General features: G+C 34.8%; 3 protein-coding genes across 5 annotated transcripts; 1 reads left to right on the top strand and 2 right to left on the bottom strand.

The window, feature by feature from the left end:
- Window positions 1-43: 43 nt before the first annotated feature.
- Window positions 44-8101, bottom strand: LOC106131838 (argininosuccinate lyase). The gene is made up of 10 exons (XM_013331060.2): window positions 8012-8101; window positions 6671-6868; window positions 5568-5792; window positions 5255-5355; window positions 4940-5133; window positions 4520-4863; window positions 2799-2986; window positions 2358-2519; window positions 683-812; window positions 44-217 (listed from the first exon to the last, which is right to left on the bottom strand). The coding sequence occupies exons 1-10, from the start codon at window positions 8018-8020 to the stop codon at window positions 44-46; spliced, it is 1725 nt and encodes a 574-aa protein (XP_013186514.1). The 5' UTR covers window positions 8021-8101.
- A 2994-nt stretch (window positions 8102-11095) lies between these two features.
- On the top strand, window positions 11096-15619 carry LOC106131840 (tRNA methyltransferase 10 homolog A). 2 transcript variants are annotated; one of them, XM_013331064.2, is made up of 4 exons: window positions 11096-11636; window positions 12228-12374; window positions 13755-13860; window positions 14322-15619. In XM_013331064.2, the coding sequence occupies exons 1-4, from the start codon at window positions 11274-11276 to the stop codon at window positions 14474-14476; spliced, it is 771 nt and encodes a 256-aa protein (XP_013186518.2). In that variant the 5' UTR covers window positions 11096-11273; the 3' UTR covers window positions 14477-15619. The 2 variants fall into 2 exon arrangements, with proteins under 2 accessions (XP_013186518.2, XP_013186516.2); XM_013331062.2 differs by having other exon boundaries at window positions 11120-11768.
- On the bottom strand, window positions 13987-17959 carry LOC106131839 (probable serine hydrolase). Of its 2 annotated transcripts, none has more exons than XM_060954775.1 (4): window positions 17941-17959; window positions 17364-17511; window positions 16601-16811; window positions 13987-16077 (listed from the first exon to the last, which is right to left on the bottom strand). In XM_060954775.1, the coding sequence occupies exons 2-4, from the start codon at window positions 17475-17477 to the stop codon at window positions 15389-15391; spliced, it is 1014 nt and encodes a 337-aa protein (XP_060810758.1). In that variant the 5' UTR covers window positions 17478-17511; window positions 17941-17959; the 3' UTR covers window positions 13987-15388. The 2 variants fall into 2 exon arrangements, with proteins under 2 accessions (XP_060810758.1, XP_013186515.1); XM_013331061.2 differs by lacking the exon at window positions 17941-17959 and adding an exon at window positions 17662-17843.
- Window positions 17960-18156: the final 197 nt, after the last annotated feature.

The raw sequence follows: 18156 nt of genomic DNA, 5'->3' as shown, positions 1-18156 counted from the left end.
GGGTTTGTAATATTTAAATATTATTTATTTAGAAACATTAAATTTAACGTCCTGCGTCATTCATTCCTTTGGGCAGTGTCAACAAGGAGTTGATAAGGTCGGCGTTACGTTTCCATGTCCTGTATTTGGTGTCGATCATCTCATTTGTTTCGATTATCATTTGACCTTCAATTTCACCCTTGTATGCATCGATCATGGAATGGATCTGCTGAATATTCTGAAAAACATGAAACCCATTGCTAAATCTGTATCTGTAGAAAGTTACCTTCCTGTGCGATTAATGCACGGTAAGATAGCAAGGTCAAAAGCCTTATGATAGGTACTTAGGATATTATGAAGTTTGAATAATTATCTTTATTTGTTTGCACAGTACTTGGCAACCTTCATATAAAATAAAACTATAAATCTAATATCTTTATAGTTTTATTTTCAAATACTTCTTTACATCCATGAATTATCAATTATCATGAATGTTAAAAGATATGATACCGATCTAAGCACTTGTACTCTTGACTTGTGTTTTTAAATTGTAGTAAATAAAAGAACATGAAGATTTAACAAACAAAACTCACTATCATTTATAATATTTGTATGGAGGGTTAAAGCTTCATTGTTTTTGAAGTGCTTTGTACATTTTAAATAAATATTATATTGAGAAATAACACGTTATGAAGAAACATACCTCTTTGTTTGCAATATATTTTTTGTTCCACATTCGGCCGTTATTATAAGGCGCATGATACTCCTGAGAAGCAACGTAGAAGACGAGCGCCAGTGCCGCCAGGAAAGCTGCGGAGCTCCGCGCCATCTTACTAGAACAGTAGCCAGTGACAGACACACGCAACACATTTGTACTACATCCCTGCCCACGTTACCTCATGTAAATTACTTTAGTACACTAATTAACATGGATGTTAATATCGATTAGCTGGATTTTAATTTACGCGATTAAGATCTTCAACATCAAACAACGCCGGTGAAGCCAGGATTGGCTTATCGTGTGTGTCAACTCGGTCGGAGTTACGAGGCGTATTATTTTGTGATCAATGCATTAGCGATGTGCGACATTGTTATGGACATGTTTATATATTTTTTTCTTAATTTATTACCCCATGTCCCATGTTATTAATTACCTAGGCGTTAGGTAGGTATATCATTAAAAGCCAAAAATCTATGTTTTCGTTGTAAAACCCGAAGTTGGAATATACATTTGGCCATATTCTATTTTATTGCCATTTTCTATTTAATATTTCAAAATTGCTACTTTTATATTTTTATAAAAATTGGTATCTTACCATTAGGTACACTGTAGTGCTAGTGATAAAGACCTATGATTTTTTTAAGTTGCATCCCTGTTTACACATCACTTCATAACCGATAAACGATTGAAAAAATACTAAGAAAATACGATATTTAATTTCAATAATTTGTGTTGTCCTTTGCAAATGGCAAAAATAAATAATTATTGGGCACTAAAAAGTTTTACCGGTATCAAACTTCAGAAGCACTGCTCGTTTCGATGTCGATTGATAAATGGGAAGTGATGTCGTCGATGAAGGGAAGACGGGGTGGTCGTGGTCGAGGCTAGGTGGGTTGGGGGTGGTTCTGTTCCGAGGGTCGCGGCGCACTCGAGCGGAAAACGTGCGGCCCACGGAGAAGTGCACGAGACAGCCGGCGATGGTCGCAACCACCGCTCTTGACAACTTCAACTTACGTCATGTTTTTATTTTGAAATGCGTAATTATAATACCGAAGTTCTACATTTAGATCAATTTGTATAATGTACTAAATTGGAAGACAATTTCATTGTACTTTCAAAATGATGAAGCTTTTGTAAAAGCCTTCTCATTTAATTTATATTCATTTCTCTAGGTCTAAATATAGTCGAGTTTGTGATTTTATTCAGAAACTATTTCTTTATTCATCAAGTTCCTTTGCATGGGTACCTAGCTAACTTACCAACGGTATCATATAAACTATTTAGGGTGCGGTGTGGTTCCCGGCACAAATGTAAAAAAAGAATAGGACCACTCCATCTCTTTACCATAGATCACGTAAAAGGCGATTAAGGGATAGGCTTATAAACTTGAGATATTCGTTAAGGCGATTGGCTAGCTACCTGTTACTATTAAAATCTCAATTCTAAAATTAAGCCAAACAGCTAAACGTGACTTTTAAGTCTTTCGAGACTGCTGGCTCTATAGGGATATAGGTGTGACTATATGTATGTATTCAGTAGGAAGATTTAGTGGCAAAAAGCACATGAACATTATTTTTTTTATGTGGTGCAAAGTTAATTACAGCGAACATGGTGGTACATATTATCGTATTTATTTAAGAAAAATAACTCATGTTACGGTTGCTTCTGGATATTGCCATAATCACGAAGCCACGCGCGCAGCACAGAGATTTGATGTTCAACCGCCGACTTAGCCGTGCCTCCTGTACTGGTGTATTGTTCAACGCTAGATTCCCAAGAAAACACCGATCGCACATCACTTTCTTCGCCAAATTCGGGGCTGAAAAACGTGAATTCTGATTAGTATAAACTTGGGTAACAGAAGGGTGCCAGGAAAATTGAGTTTTAACGTAGGGCAAGGCCTAATGAGCTCTATATTATCGCATGTAAATACGAACGAAATTTAATATATAATGTAGGGTATATACCGGACTTGTCATTACATTGCGACATTTGCGTTACGATGACTATTACCTATTTACCTTTTTAAAATTAAGCAATAGATCGCGTGATTTTGATTTAATTCATGGTTGAGGAGTTGTAGGAATAAAAACTTTACCAAATAGATGTGTATTCGTGATGCGGAAGGGCCACTAAACTGGTTCCCAATTCAGCAGCTCTACGCAATAAGGCCCCGACGTGATGATGAGCACGTCGAAATGGGATCCCTCGGCGAACCAGCAGGTGAGCGAGATCTGTTGCCAACATTGTGGGTTCTAAAGCTGCTAATGCTTTTTCAGCATCAACCTGTATAAACAATTATATTGATTATCATTTCATGTGCAATAGGTAAGTCTATTGTTGGTTGGACATGAACTTTTCAGAGAAGTTCTATGGGCCTTCCCCAAAGCAGACCTTGACTAATTGAAAGCGGTCTGTAATATCAAATGTAACCTTGTTGTAAGGTATGTGGAATGAGCAGAATAGTAACTATTGCAGTATTGATAGGGGGAAGTCCCGTAACGCCGGACGGCACCTAGCGCCGGACACTCGTACTATTCAAGCGAGTACAAATCAGTTCGTTTCAAAATACAAGTGAAAGGGGTGCTGGGGCATACAGGTACAAGATCACGCGCCGTGCCTCTCCAGTGACGCACACGGCCGCGGCAGGAGTAACAATTTGCTGTTTTAGGCTCGAAATCACGGCGTCACTTAAATATCAATGTAAGTAATTCTAATATATTTATGCATTTACATTTGAGTGGTATTCAAAGATAAAATCAGTACTCGATTGTTATCCGTAAAATGGTAGAATATTATTAGGTACATCTTTTAAACAATTTAAGTAGGTACCATCTAATGAACGAAAATGTGTGTCCCTTAGCACCGGACACTAAGTCGTCTCTTAGTGCCGGACAGTAAACATATTGATATTTTTTGTAAGAAATTACGTATTTTATTCTAATTATTTAATTTTGTTTTAGAGTATAGAAGAAAGAAGATAGTTAAAATGGAAGAGAAGAAAAAGAAAGGATCCTGGGATCCACAGAGCTTACAAACTGCTATTGATAAGGTTATGTCAAAAGAACTGAGTGTGAGACAAGCTGCAATGCGATACAATATTCCTAAAAGCACTATACATTAAATAAAAGCCCTAAATCGAGAAGAAATAACAATGAAACTAAAGTTAGGTAGATTTACTAACACCTTCTCAGCAGAGTATGAAGAAGTCTTGGTGGACCACATTAAAGATTTATCGAATAGATGCATGCCGCTCATGAAAAAGAAGTTTCTTAAATTAGCATACGACTTAGCTGAAGTCATCAAGATTCCTCATTGATTTAATAAAAAAAAAAGGCAGTGCTGATAAATAAAAAATAAAAGTCGCAATAAAAAATTACGACTTCATGAAAAGGCATTCTGACATTTCGTTGAGAACACCGGAATCGACAAGCATGATGCGCCCCGTAGGATTTAACAAACCACGAGTGGATCTCTTCTACGACAACCTTGAAAAGCTGATGAAACAGCACAACATTCACACCCTCAAGAATTTATAACTGTGATAAAACTGGTGTCAGTTGCGTGCACAAATATTCGTCCGGTACTAGGTGCCACTTTTTAAAATTATATTTTTTGTTACCAAAGTTTGTTTGATAGTATTAATTATTTTTTAGCAGAGGTTGCATTTTTGTTAAATTAATTTGATTTCTAACTTTGTTATCTAATATAAGTCATAATTTTATAAACATTCCTTAAATATTTTATGTTTTATTTTGAAATAACCTTAGGTGTCCGCCACTGGGGGACTTCCCCCTAAGTTATTCATAAAATCCTTACATCCATTGTTCCAATAGTTCCCGTCGCAACTTTGAGACAGTCGAATAATTTATCATAACATCTGAAGAGTATTTCTTTATCTGACTGGAGATCTTTGTTATATGTACTGGGTAGTCCCTTCAAAGTACAATTAAATGCAATGGAGTCTCCCAGTAGTAGTGCTGCGGCGCCACGAATTAGTTCTAAGCCGTCGGGGTTGCGCTTTTGCGGCATCAAACTCGAACCAGTTGAAAATTTATCTGACAGACGCACGATTCCAAACTCTTGGGAACTGTATATTATTAAATCCTCTGATATTCTACTCAGATGAATGCCACATAGTGACGCCCAATTAAGAAATTCCACTGCAAAGTTAAGAATGGTATAACAGGTAGAATTTCAATTCATTCATAGGTAAAATTGAGCAAAACTATACACTACCAATATGATCTCTGGAAGACACTGCAAACATTGAGTTACGAGTCACGTCCTGGAATCCCAAACTATGGGCTAGTCTGATCCTGTCTATGGGCAGTGCACATCCTGCAAGTGCTCCGCTGCCCAAGGGACACATGGATAAACGATCGTATTGCTCCTTCAATCTGATAAAGTCATAGTGAAACGTCCAGGCGTGGCTATAAAAAAAAATAAAAAGAGTAGGTACCTAATATATTGATAAAATTTTAGACCATCAGCAATGTGATAATGAACTATCTGTCATGTATACTGAAAAACGATTTATTTATTTATATCTACCTCAGAAGGAAGTGACTCCACCTGATAGGTTGGGCGCGTTGAAGATGGGTGTATCCCGCAGTTATTATATTTATTTCCTTCTCCGCACGATTTAACAAGATCTGAAAATAACATCATGGTATTTATTGCGATTTATTTTATGTACGAGTGCTTTAAAAACCAACCAATCAGATTTAAAAATTTTAAAAGAATAAATTATAGAATTGTTAAAACAAGATTTTTAAAAAATCAAGCGTGTTATTGCCTTGTACCGGTTACTCTGAGAGCACAGAAAAGGTTTTGTAATGTATCTTTAATTAAAATACCAACATACCGTAATAAGATCTTTCAGCCCGTCCGAAAGTTTTTGAAAGGACGTCATCATCCACAGTTTTGTGTCAGTGGCAGACTGATCGTTGCGGCTCCTAGCAGTGTGCAGCTTTAGGGCAGCATCCCCTACGTGTTTGTGAAGACGACGCTCCACAACAGAATGAATGTCTTCTTCGGTGTCGTTCAACTTTCCATTTCGGCATAGTTCATCTTCTAACTCTTTTTCTACCTAATAACGTATGCACTAAGTTATCTTTACATATTGTAATAAAATCCAAGGGTAAATAAATAATAGGTAGGTACATACCTACATAAATTCAAACTTATTAAGGTTTTTTTATATTATATTTCCTATATTTAAAAACTTGTTGTTGTCCGCAACTCCATTTGCGTGTTATATAAGGTTATTAAATTAACTAAAATTTCCGTACATATAACTTACAGAGTACCTAGCTGGTCACTTTAGCTTCACATGATGAAAAATAAAAAAAAATGAAATGCTCATTAGGTTGAACAACTTTTGTTAAGACATCTTTTCCATAATTCGGATGATTTAGCTGGTCTACAATGGTTCCGCATCAGGTGTTCCAGATCTTCAATTTTTATACGCCAACAGAAAATGCTCATCAGGCTGAACACCTTTTGTCATTTCGATATTTCCTACAGTTTAGCTGAGTTGTTATGGTTTGATATCAGCTGTACCAGATTCCAAAATAAATTATACCCTACCTATATGTTGGCCAGGCATAAGAGCTATACAACAAAAAAGATTCATTTAAATCCGTTTAGTAGTTCCGGAGATTAGCGTGTACAAACCAACATAAAAAACAGACAGTCTGTTTTTTCAAATTCATGCTAGGTAACTATTTCTTTATTGTTAAAATATAAGTACTTAATGTGCAGACAATTTTTACACTTTTATTATAATTATGTATTGATTATAATATAAAACTCTGTTTAATACCATACACACATAACTAGTTAAATAATTATTTACTGTGTGACAAAAACCATATAGGTTAAAAAAGGACGGAAGCTATATATCTACCTACAGTTACACAGGGCATCGGAGATTTTTTTATGAGAACTAATGTGATTGTAGCTTACTTTTTCAAGTCCTTTTTTTATAGCCAAATAGTCCTCATTTCCCAATTGGCCATTGCGTTGTAGCTCAAGCGCCCATCCCTGGCTACCTCGTATGTCTTCACGAAACAACCGCGAGTCTACAGACAGGGAATCGTTGAGTCGTCGCAGCACGTCGGATGGCTCTTCATAAAAGCATCCGCCCCATAACTGGTATCTCTCCTAGTGTCACAATAAATCCAAGTTATTTTTGCCAATAAAACATGTACATATAAGTACTTACAAGGTGGTCTTTTTTATACACATTCAATGAGGTTTGAACTTATTTTTTATTAAAAATGCAGTACGGGTGGTATTTTGAGAGGTAAGAGTAGAAGATACTTAGGCTTGCAAAACATGTTAAGTAACTAATAACCTGGTATCCAAAAGACTATAAAATTTCCACGAAAGTAATGAACTGACGAAAGCGTTGTCTGGTGGCAAAATAGGTTCTACTTGTAATTCTCTCTTTCTATAGGTTCGTGTACGGACGACGTAGGTAAACTAACTTAACTCTAAAGAAGACATCAGTACTAACGACTACTCTTGTTGTTGTTAATTTGGGTTTAATCGCTAACTGCTCTTTACATAAAAGGAACATATCATGAGAAAACCTTTCAATTCGCCATTCCGACCATTGGCTGTGTGACCATTTACCTACTTCTTTACAAGGGTTTGACTCTTGGGACATAGTATTTGGCAAACAATTGAAGGTTGAAAATGATCGAAGATTCTTGTGATCGAGAACCTTTAAAGGTATTGGGTGAAATAAAAAAAAACTCTTTGCAAAAGGGGTCGATCTACTTTATTATGAAAGTACAATTTGTTATTCGCATTAAGTTGCATGTTCCTTTATGTTGAGTTGTTCAGTTTCATAGGCTGGTTCGATCGCGTGGGGATTATACCCAGTTTCGTTACAGGTACAGGACCTACATATCTATTAAAATAATAAATCCCATTTTTAGATTGATTTGGATGTAATAAGAACGTTAGTCACTACGCGTAAGTACCTATGTGATACCTATGTAATTTAGATTTACTTTAGTTGCCGTGCTTAGACCTTTCTTATTATAGTTCTTAGATTATCCCTTAGTCGTATCCTGGTGTAAATTTTGATCTTATTAATACCTAAGTACCTACCTACATACCTTACCTATCTAAGCCTACCCGTTTAACACAAAGTTTAGTAGGTACGTAACGTAGTTACTTATAATTCTGAGATATCTTTGTAATATTTGCCTAGGGTGTATTTAACAAAAGGTTGTATATGAATATTAGCTGAAGTTTCTAATTTCGATTAAAAAATTTAAGTAAAAAGCTACTTACATCTGACATTTTGCACTTCTCTGGTTGGTAAACATTTGAGAACTGATAACATTTAACATCGAGCAAGACGAGAGCAAGAGATGATAGAGACATAATAGGTACCTAGCCACGATAAGGTTCAAATGAACAAAGTTTATCTCTAAGGTTAAATGGCTTAATGATGGAATTGAGTTTCAGAGCTAAGTTCCTATTATCGCCCAAAAGTAGGAACTCAGGTATTGCCTCTCCCTTGATTGCCCTTTACAATTAATATGGGAAAAAGCAGCGGGCGCACATTATGTTTTTTCTTCGCTACCATTGCACCAGTTAGAGATAAATACATCTTCCCTAAGTCGCCTTTGTCGACATCCAAGGGCAGGGGTCTTATTACAAAGTGCCCGGAACCGCACGGCATTACGGATCAACACGTCACTTTTCCTGAGTTGGTATGGATGGATTGGATAGTACCTATATACGAGTAAGTTTACATAAAAAAAACCGTGTGCCGTGTGGTTCCCGGCACGAATACAAGAAAGAATAGGATCACGCCATCTCTTTCCCATGGATGTCATAAAAGGCGACTAAGGGATAGGCTTACAAAACTTGGGATCCTTTTTTTAGGCGATAGGTTAGCAACCTGTCACTATTTGGATCTCAATTCTATCATTAAACCAAATAGCTGAACGTGGCCGATCAGTTTTTTCAAGACTGTTGGCTCTGTCTACCCCACAAGGGATATAGACGTCTCCTCAAAAATACTTCAATGTATCAAAACTTATAGTCTAAGATCCGGCTGCAAAATCACTACGTTCATCGCGTAGTTAATCAAACTCACATTTTAACATACATTTATGAATAGGATAATACATAGATAATAGGGTGCCAGTCAATAAGTGGCCGCAAGTAATTTTAATTAAATTAATGTTAATTAATTTTCCAAAAAAAATTTCGTTCACTTGTTTTTTAAATAAAATATCATCCACATCATAGAAATGTATGTAAAGAATTCGAAAATCAATGGGTGCCGTTACACACTCGGCCGCAACTACTACGCAGCCAGGTGTAAACAGGTAATATTTTGGTCTATTTATACGTTCATGTCGTACACGCATGTTTTTTATATCAAATTAATGCTAATTTTTTTTTTAATATGATGATATATCGCTGCCTGTGAATAAATGGCCGCAAATTAGGGTTGCTAGCTGTTAAAAACTCGAGGTATCCGAGATAAAGTGAAAGAGAGTTAGTTACGTAATAACACTTTCAAGTTCAATAAATAAATGATATCAACAACGTTGTGTATAACGAGCTCAAAAAGAAGGTTAGCATATAAGAATAATTTAGCTGCACTGTTGAGAACCCTATCTATACGCGTGCGCAATGGCTTCAAATACTCGCACAGCTGGTACTCGCCATCCTTGTCTAACAAGTGGCGTTACGCGCTAACTCTCTTTCACTTTATCTCGGATACCTCGAGTTTTTAACAGCTAGCAACCCTAATTTGCGGCCATTTATTCACAGGCAGCGATATATCATCATATTAAAAAAAAATTAGCTTTAATTTGATATAAAAAACATGCGTGTACGACATGAACGTATAAATAGACCAAAATATTACCTGTTTACACCTGGCTGCGTAGTAGTTGCGGCCGAGTGTGTAACGGCACCCATTGATTTTCGAATACTTTACATACATTTCTATGATGTGGATGATATTTTATTTAAAAAACAAGTGAACGAAATTTTTTTTGGAAAATTAATTAACATTAATTTAATTAAAATTACTTGCGGCCACTTACTGACTGGCACCCTATTATCTATGTATTATCCTATTCATAAATGTATGTTAAAATGTGAGTTTGATTAACTACGCGATGAACGTAGTGATTTTGCAGCCGGATCTCGTACTATTAGGTCTTTGTACAGTGCGTGCTGCCAATGATGCCAAGACGCGGTCTCTTGGGGATCTCTTTAATTAAGCTCAATTGAATTTCATTGAAATATCTTTGTGTAGGTTTGTATGGGTATATTGGAGCCCTTTTAATAGCCATTGCCTTAATTTAATTTTCTTTATTCAAGACAAATGAAATCGTCACATATTATTGCAAATTTTCGTTTAGATATTTTGCATTCGACCGTATATGCTGGAGGCTGGTTATTAATCCTATATTATGTCTAAGAACTGATGCCCGCGGGCATACCCGTGCGTGTGTAGCTAACTCTAGCTATTCACGTCCTCAGACTAAGTAAGTTCACGTCAATGGTTAACGAACGCGGTATAACCTTGCGGTATAGGGGTACCTATACGTACCTATATCCAAGACACCTAAGGACCAAGAGTGGCAATGGCAGCTTCTCCTATTAGTGATGGACTATCAATAATAGATTTTCTATCGATATTTAGACCCACATATTAGATATTTGGAAACTATATTTATTTGTGTAACATATTTTAATTTAAAGTATTTATTTTAAATTCATCAGCCTCGGATCTAATGGAGGGCAAGCCCAAGACAAGTTCAGGGGGCGTCCAAATTCACACTTTACAGGCATTATTCAGTTTTTGTCCCGCCTAATATAAATTGACGATCCGGGGCTGATATTCATCTTAAATAATTTAGATTGAAGCAATAAAATCAACATTTTGTTGGTTATGTAGTTACAAAATTTCTCAAGTATAAAAAACTGTACTACAATTGTACTACCATGGAATTCCGTTCTTTGTAATTGATTACTGATCACAAGTTATAATCACTGATATATTTGTTTGTATTGGGCTAATCTTTAGAAATAATGGATTGATTGTGATAATTTGTTCGTTCATTATATATTTTTGTGAAGTACTGAAAATGACACGATAAGGAGGAAAAAGTGTGGAGCAAATTAGAGAGTTTGTGTATCTATCTATCAGCAAATAGAAAGTGATATATGTATAAAGTAAAGTGAATGTTGAGAACACGTAATTTTCACCCGCAAAATTGGGTTGGGTTTTAAAGGTGTGTTGAATGGTTTGAATCCTCCTGCCACTTTCTATGTGTCACAGATTAAAAAACATTACTTTATATTTATATGTCTGTGCTATAGGTTAAAGATATTCAACTGACATTAGCAGTCTATGGAATCGGTTTTTTTATATTTTCCATTATTACTAATTGACATTGACAATGAAAATCTGTTGGCTGACAATAAATGTTTTTTTTTGACAACTCAGGAAACCGTCTGGGGACTAAATTTGTGATTTCGTGATTATAATTTATTTTCTAGTCCTCATAAATTTATTATTATGACAGAGACAGAAACGTCGCCAGTTCATTCTGATGAAATAGATAGTTTGTTTCCTCAGTATACTCTTTTCAATGTTAAAATAGATCCCGGCCTGCAAGATGATGATGGTATTGAGATACCAAGACCTTTCACGAAAAATCAAATGCGAAAATGGTTGAAAAAGGTTAAATGGGAGAATCGGAAAGCCAGAAAACGTGCCGCCGAAAAGGAACGAAGAAGAAAAGCACGCGAGGCTAATATAGACTTTGGTCCAAGCAGGAAAGCACTAAAGAAAATGAATCAAGAGCGATCCAAACAAAATATAGGAGTTATTATAGACCTCAGTTTTGATGATTTGATGATTCAAAAGGATAGGTTTAAAGTAATTAAACAAATATTAAGGTGTTATTCACTAAACCGGAGATCAAACATGCCTTTTTCTTTTTATGTCACCAGTTTTGGTGGAAAATCTAAAAATGCTATGTCAAGACACAATGGTTATGAACATTGGGATGTAAGATTTGTCATTTACCTACAATATGCAATTATTATTTTTTATTTCTAATATAAAGATGTTTCCAGATTTGATACTTAAATGGTTGTAGTTTTGAGATATAATATCTATAATTACTTCTCAGGACTTCAGTATCAACATGAAACTTTTTTCCAATGTACATTAAAACACCAAAAAGAAAACAAACTTATTGACTATACCTATAGGTATTGTACCTATATACATAGTCAATATGAAGTGTATGTAAAACTAGCTGTTCCCGCGACTTCGTCCGCGTGGAATAGTTATTATGGGCATCATTGATGCCCTCAAGGATGAATAATTTACCCTTTTTTTTTACATTTTCCATTTTTTCTTTGCTCCTAATATATATAGTACCTATGTAACTCCTAAAATGTATATAGCCCAAAGCCATCAGTATATGTTTGTGTAAAAATACATTTCTTACCATGTTTCCAGGTAGAATTTCATGAAAAATCCTATCTTGAACTATTTCCTAAAGAGAAGTTAATATATTTGACAAGTGAATCAGACAATGTAATAGAACATTTTGATGAAAATACATTTTATGTAATTGGGGGCCTGGTGGATCATAATAAACACAAGGTATGAAAAGAAAACAAACTTTGCATTTTGTAATTTTTTTTAATACATACATACATAATATCAAGCCTCTTTCCCGCGGAGGGGTAGGCAGAGACTACCTCTTTCCACTTGCCACGCTCTCTGCATATTTCCTTTGCTTCATCTACATTCATAACTCTTAATGCAAGCTCGGCGGTTTCGGGTACTTTTGACCTGACCCTTTACCAGGACGCCCTTAATTTGATCAAAATACATTCGTCTAGGTCTTCCCACTCGGACCTTTCCCTCCACACTCTCCTTGTATATCTGCTTAGTCAACCTGCTTTCATTTATCCTCTCCACATGACCAAACCATCTCAACATACCCTTTTCTATTCCTGTAACTACATCTTCCCTTATCACGCTGTTCTTTATCCGGTCACTCAATGTCACACCCATCATACTCCTTAACACTCTCATTTCCACTGCATTTATTCTGCTTTCATGCTTCTTTTGCCATACCCAACTTTCACTCCCATACATTAATGTTGGGACCAACACGCCCCTATGCACAGCCAGTCGAGCCTTTTTGGATAGTTTCTGACTGCTCATAAAGGCATGCAAAGCTCCATTCACCATGTTCCCCGCGTTCACTCTCCTTTCAATATCACTATCACACTTGCCATCAGATGTAAACTTTGATCCTAGATATACAAACTCTTTCACTTGTTCAACTTTTTCTCCTCCAATCAAAATATTACATGCTGTCATTTCTTTCTCCATTTCAAAGACCAGTGTTTTAGTTTTACTTACGTTCACTTTCATTCCTTTCTCTTTTAAAGCTTCATGCATACAGTTTACCATCTCCTGTTAATCTTCCACTGATGACGCCAGTATAACCTGATCGTCGGCATAGAGCAGACATTTGACGAGTAACTCATTCATCCTTAATCCACTTTCAGACTCTTTCAAATCTGTCAAACAACTATCCATAAATAGGTTGAACTGCCACGGTGACGCAACACATCCTTGCCTAACGCCTTTCTCTCAACTCTGTCATAGGCCTTTTCAGATCTACGAATGTGCAATAGACTTTTTGACTCTTGGCCAAAAACTTTTCGGCTATGCACTGCAATGAAAAGACCTGATCAGTACATCCCATTCCCTTTCGAAATCCCGCTTGAGCACCCCATATTTTGTCATCAGTTTCATTCCTGACTCTATTAATCAATAACTTAGCATACAATTTAATTTTTTTTAACATGTTAATAATTAAAATACAAAAATATATAAGTTGTTTTGTAATTTGGGTACAACAAAAAAAAAAAAAAACTTTATTGAAATAATCCTATTTTTCTTAAATTTATAATTAATTCAATGAGCATAGATTAACTATTTAAAAAAAACAATTAATGTTTACAGGGTCTTTGTCATAAGATAGCAAATGAACAAGGGATCCGACATGCTCAATTACCATTAAATAAATATGTTAACATGAAGACAAGGAAAGTGTTGACTATTGATCAAGGTAAGTTAATTTAAAATTGAAATAAAATAATATAATACATATGAAAACAAATTATAAGAGTTAGGTACTGAATCTTTGAATTATTATTGACATTTTTAGGGTTCTAAAAGACAAAAAGTATGCAAGAAAATAAAAAAGCAAATATATTTATTTTAATAAATAAAACTCAATAAAAAATGTAACAAAAAAGTGCAAATTCAAATTACAGTTGACCATTACTATTAATTGATCACAAATGTTTTATTTCTATGATTTTCTTTCACTGTAATTTAATATTGATATTTTTTTTCTGGCCAATGAATCTATCATCCCATACAAATAGGTTGATCTTGGTCTGAATAATGAAAAAAAAAAATTTCACTTTCAGTTTTAGTCCGTCAGTTACATTGCCCAAGCATGCTGCGAAAATTTTCATAACAAATAAAAGTTCATTTTGTACCTTTACCATTTTTTGTTTACAGTTTTTGAAATAATTCTAAGAGTGTGTGAAGGAATGTGTTGGCAAGAAACACTCATCAATGTTTTGCCAGAAAGGAAAGGAGCCCATGCTTGTGATGATGAAGATAATTCTGGATCAGACACTGCACAAAACGACAAGTTAGAAAAACAAACTTGATTTAGTTTTATAGTTAATGCACAATAATATTTATAATAATTTTTATAGCTGTATTGCTGGACATGAACCTCTTTTGTACAAATTATTATCTTATATTTTTTTATTAAGTACACATAGTCATTAATTATAAGAAATAAATGAAATAAATTCTTTGTGTTTTATATTTTATAATCACATTTTTTTCTTATCAACGTCGGAGCTGATTCACTACGAAAATTATACAAGGGTAAAGAAACCCACATTTACGTGATGATGTAAGTTCAAGAAGGTACCTACTTGTACTTTAAACATTGAACTATGACCATATCACAACTTATTTTTAGTAGTAAAGCTCTAACACGTGTGAGTAATATCCTCTGTCAACAACGGCCAGAATACTGATCAAAAGCAGGGCCGTACGTATAAGTAGGTACCTAAGCTGATTTTACCAAATGTTTTTATGAAACCTGTTACAAAGATACGTGTAAAATTTTAAGTAGGTACCTTTTAAAGGTATACTTTACATGAACAATTAAAAATTTTCAATATAAAATATTAAAAAATAACGAACAGTTTAATATAAATTTTACATGTCATACGTTTTGAACCAATATTTTAATACTTACATTTAGTTCAAAAGTGGTGCCAGTGTAAACCTGGAACTTGTAAAATATTATTTTATCATCAACTATTTGTACCTACCTAGGTAATATAAGAACTAATAAAACATATTGTAAATAACAATACATATAATTTTGTAAATAACAATAATAACAGAAAATAAAAATCACAGTGTCACTTTACTTACTTAACCAAAATTAATGATCGTACGAGTATAATCATGTCATCAAAGTACCTGGTAACCGGATTGTCTAAATTAATTTGTAAATAGATGTAAATAGGTATGTAATTTACACTTATCATTTTCATATACTATTTTCCTATAAAATTGTATTTTTGTAGAAAGTCTGTAATATGGGGAAAAATCAATTCAGGATTATTCAAATGAACGTGATGTGTACCAGGGACAAAATGGCATTCAAATTGTTCATTGTTCCTTGCAATGACTTCTCTCATTTCTACCGAAAATTCATCTGAAGCGTACGGAGAATCGATAGCTTTAAAATATAGCGTCGGACATTTCAACTTCTTTACCAAAGTTTCCACAAAAAGTTTACTTTCCGGAGTGAATAAAGTGTACTTAAGTCTGGCATCACGCGAAACGAAATACTTGTTAGGGTCATTCTTAGAAGGTTTTGATCCTCTTTTCATTAAAATTTTTGCGCTTTCTATAGTAACTGACTTTCTTGTTCCCTTATGCCACACTTTAGCTAATTCCTCATAGTCGTAGGACGGCGGTTCCTGATCTAGTCTAGTTTGTGCCAAATTAATTTTAAGCATATATTTAGGATAGGTGCTGGCGACTAAATCTAGGTCGTAATCGTCAGATATCAAACTATCGAGGGCAATGTAAAAATCTACATCATCCGGGTATGAAGTTGCAAATCGTAATCCAGCGATTGAGCCCATTGAATGGCACAAAAGTGAAATCTTATCCCATTTAAAGTACTCTTTTAGCAACAGGATGAAACGTGGAAGTTCCCAGGGATAATAGTGCATGCCTGTAACAAAAAAATAATAATTAACTATAAGTAAAAATAATAATCTTGTTATTGTATGCAAACGAGAATTAACGCGAACATACTGTTAACTATTTATTATTACTACTTAGTTTATTTTTTGTGAAGAATAAAATATGATGCCGATGCTGGTGGATGAAGATTCCACCGTGTCGACAGAGACATAACACCGGTACATCAGTCATCTTGTGACCGCGGTTGGTGCAATCCGGTCGAAACATCAGAAAAAACGGCATGTTCGCGTTAATTCCTATTTGCATACAACGCGAAAATTAATAGGGATATCTTATATTTCAAAAAAATACGTTTTCTACTACTTACATACTTCTTATATCTATGACATAATATTAAACAATATCAAATTATTAGCATCAAATTACTTACATAATTATTATGATAATAAATAAAAGTAAACTTATAAGAAATATTTTTCCCGAAACTTTTTTAGTAGTTAGTTTTTGCTAGGCTAAACTTTTTTATAAATTTCAGTAAGAATATATTATACCTGGTGGAAACCACGACGACAGTCCATGCCCAGGAAAGTCTATGGCCAAAATAGCCCTGTGCTTCGAGAGGAGGGGCGCTAGCGGGTCCCATGTGCCCGCGTTGTCCTGCCAGCCGTGAAGGGCTAAAATGGGTCGTTCATTTTCGTCCCCCCACAGTTTGGCGGCGACATGACCCCATTGAACTGGTATTCTGATTTCTTTGCAAGGTACCTGTAAATTGTAGTTTTTTTAAGACATCGTAACTAAATCAAATCCTAGTTGCAACTGAAGCCGTGTTGGTGTAAATTAGTTAATGCACGATATCTTCTTGTTTATAGTCGAGGACCTTGCTCTGTAAATATTGTATGTTGATGAATGAAGTTTCAGGCAACTGGATGTGTGAGTATTCATGATTTAAACTGGTTAGGTATTATATATTTCCTTGCAGCCTCGCATAGGTCAGACGGGAATTGTTTTGTGTATTTATCTAGCTTAGGACCCAGTACAGGCATGTGGTTACAGTGTCAGGCCTTGGGTTCCATAACGAGAAAGAAAGGAAAGCAAGTAGGTAGTATCTGAAGTAATTTTAACGTCAACCAATGTTGTGAAACTAAAAGTTTTGACAATTATTAAGCGATATAAAGTATCCTATAATAATGAAAAAAAAATTTGAATTTTGAATTTTTTTGAATTTTAATAAAGCATGAACTACATATCTATAATATAGCGCGTATGTCGGCATACGTTTTTCTTTCAATAATTTTCGTTAGATTATTATCTTACCTCGGATTTAATACTGTTGCAACGTATACTCGTCATATTTTGTGTTTTGCTCGGATGTGTTAATCCGTTAGAAATTAACAAACTCGTACTGCGCGAAAATAGTCGCTTAGCCATGTTTCTGGGAGATTCAGCTATGGACAGTTATAACCTAAAACAAGTGAATGAATATATAGCATAAGTACATGTTTCACACAATTATATAATAATTTATTTAATCAAACACATGATTTTACGATATCTTTTCATGCAAGTCTTGGAGTAAACGAGTACCTACTCGTAGATAAAAGTTTACACTTACTGTTTGGTAGTTGTATTGATTAAAGCAATGAGTAACACAACACAACACAACACCGTAAAATAACCAAAAACTGCTAAAAAATAATGCCTTACTATTTAATTTATAAAGTTAATAAATGTAAACAATTAAATAGCAAAACAGTCGCGTGTATCTCTGTGTTGACAGAACGATGTTCTATCTATGAATAACGTGGTAAGTCAAGGGCGCCTACATATATCTACGAGTAGTATCAGAGTTACGCATCGTTACGTCATTTACGTTAACTCCAACATTACTTACGTCGGACTTTGAACTGATTGGAATCGAGTTTATTGTATTAGTATTAGATTATGCGGACACGTCACGTTGTATGTGGTTCTGAGTTCTGAGTATGGATTTAAATGTAGTTTCATTTAAAAGATTAGGTTACTGTGTACTGATAGGTAGTTAAATAATGTACTACTTTCAGGAATGTAGGTACTGAAAGATAAGTATTCAATTGAAAGAGGAACGAAT

This window comes from Amyelois transitella, chromosome 5 (genome assembly GCF_032362555.1).
Source record: "Amyelois transitella isolate CPQ chromosome 5, ilAmyTran1.1, whole genome shotgun sequence".
Lineage (NCBI taxonomy): Eukaryota > Metazoa > Arthropoda > Insecta > Lepidoptera > Pyralidae > Amyelois > Amyelois transitella.
This window is presented reverse-complemented; position numbering and strand designations above follow the sequence as displayed.

Coding starts and splice junctions, on each gene's coding strand:
- LOC106131838 (XM_013331060.2), bottom strand. Junction 5,793..6,670: donor TAAAAAAAGGACTTGAAAAA/GTAAGCTACAAT, acceptor ATACGTTATTAG/GTAGAAAAAGAGTTAGAAGA. Junction 218..682: donor AATATATTGCAAACAAAGAG/GTATGTTTCTTC, acceptor CATGTTTTTCAG/AATATTCAGCAGATCCATTC.
- LOC106131840 (XM_013331062.2), top strand. CDS start 11,274: ATGACAGAGACAGAAACGTCGCCAGTTCATTCTGATGAAATAGATAGT. Junction 11,769..12,227: donor ATGGTTATGAACATTGGGAT/GTAAGATTTGTC, acceptor CCATGTTTCCAG/GTAGAATTTCATGAAAAATC. Junction 12,375..13,754: donor TGGATCATAATAAACACAAG/GTATGAAAAGAA, acceptor TAATGTTTACAG/GGTCTTTGTCATAAGATAGC.
- LOC106131839 (XM_060954775.1), bottom strand. CDS start 17,477: ATGGCTAAGCGACTATTTTCGCGCAGTACGAGTTTGTTAATTTCTAAC. Junction 16,812..17,363: donor GCAACAGTATTAAATCCGAG/GTAAGATAATAA, acceptor TACAATTTACAG/GTACCTTGCAAAGAAATCAG. Junction 16,078..16,600: donor GTCGTCGTGGTTTCCACCAG/GTATAATATATT, acceptor TTTTTGTTACAG/GCATGCACTATTATCCCTGG.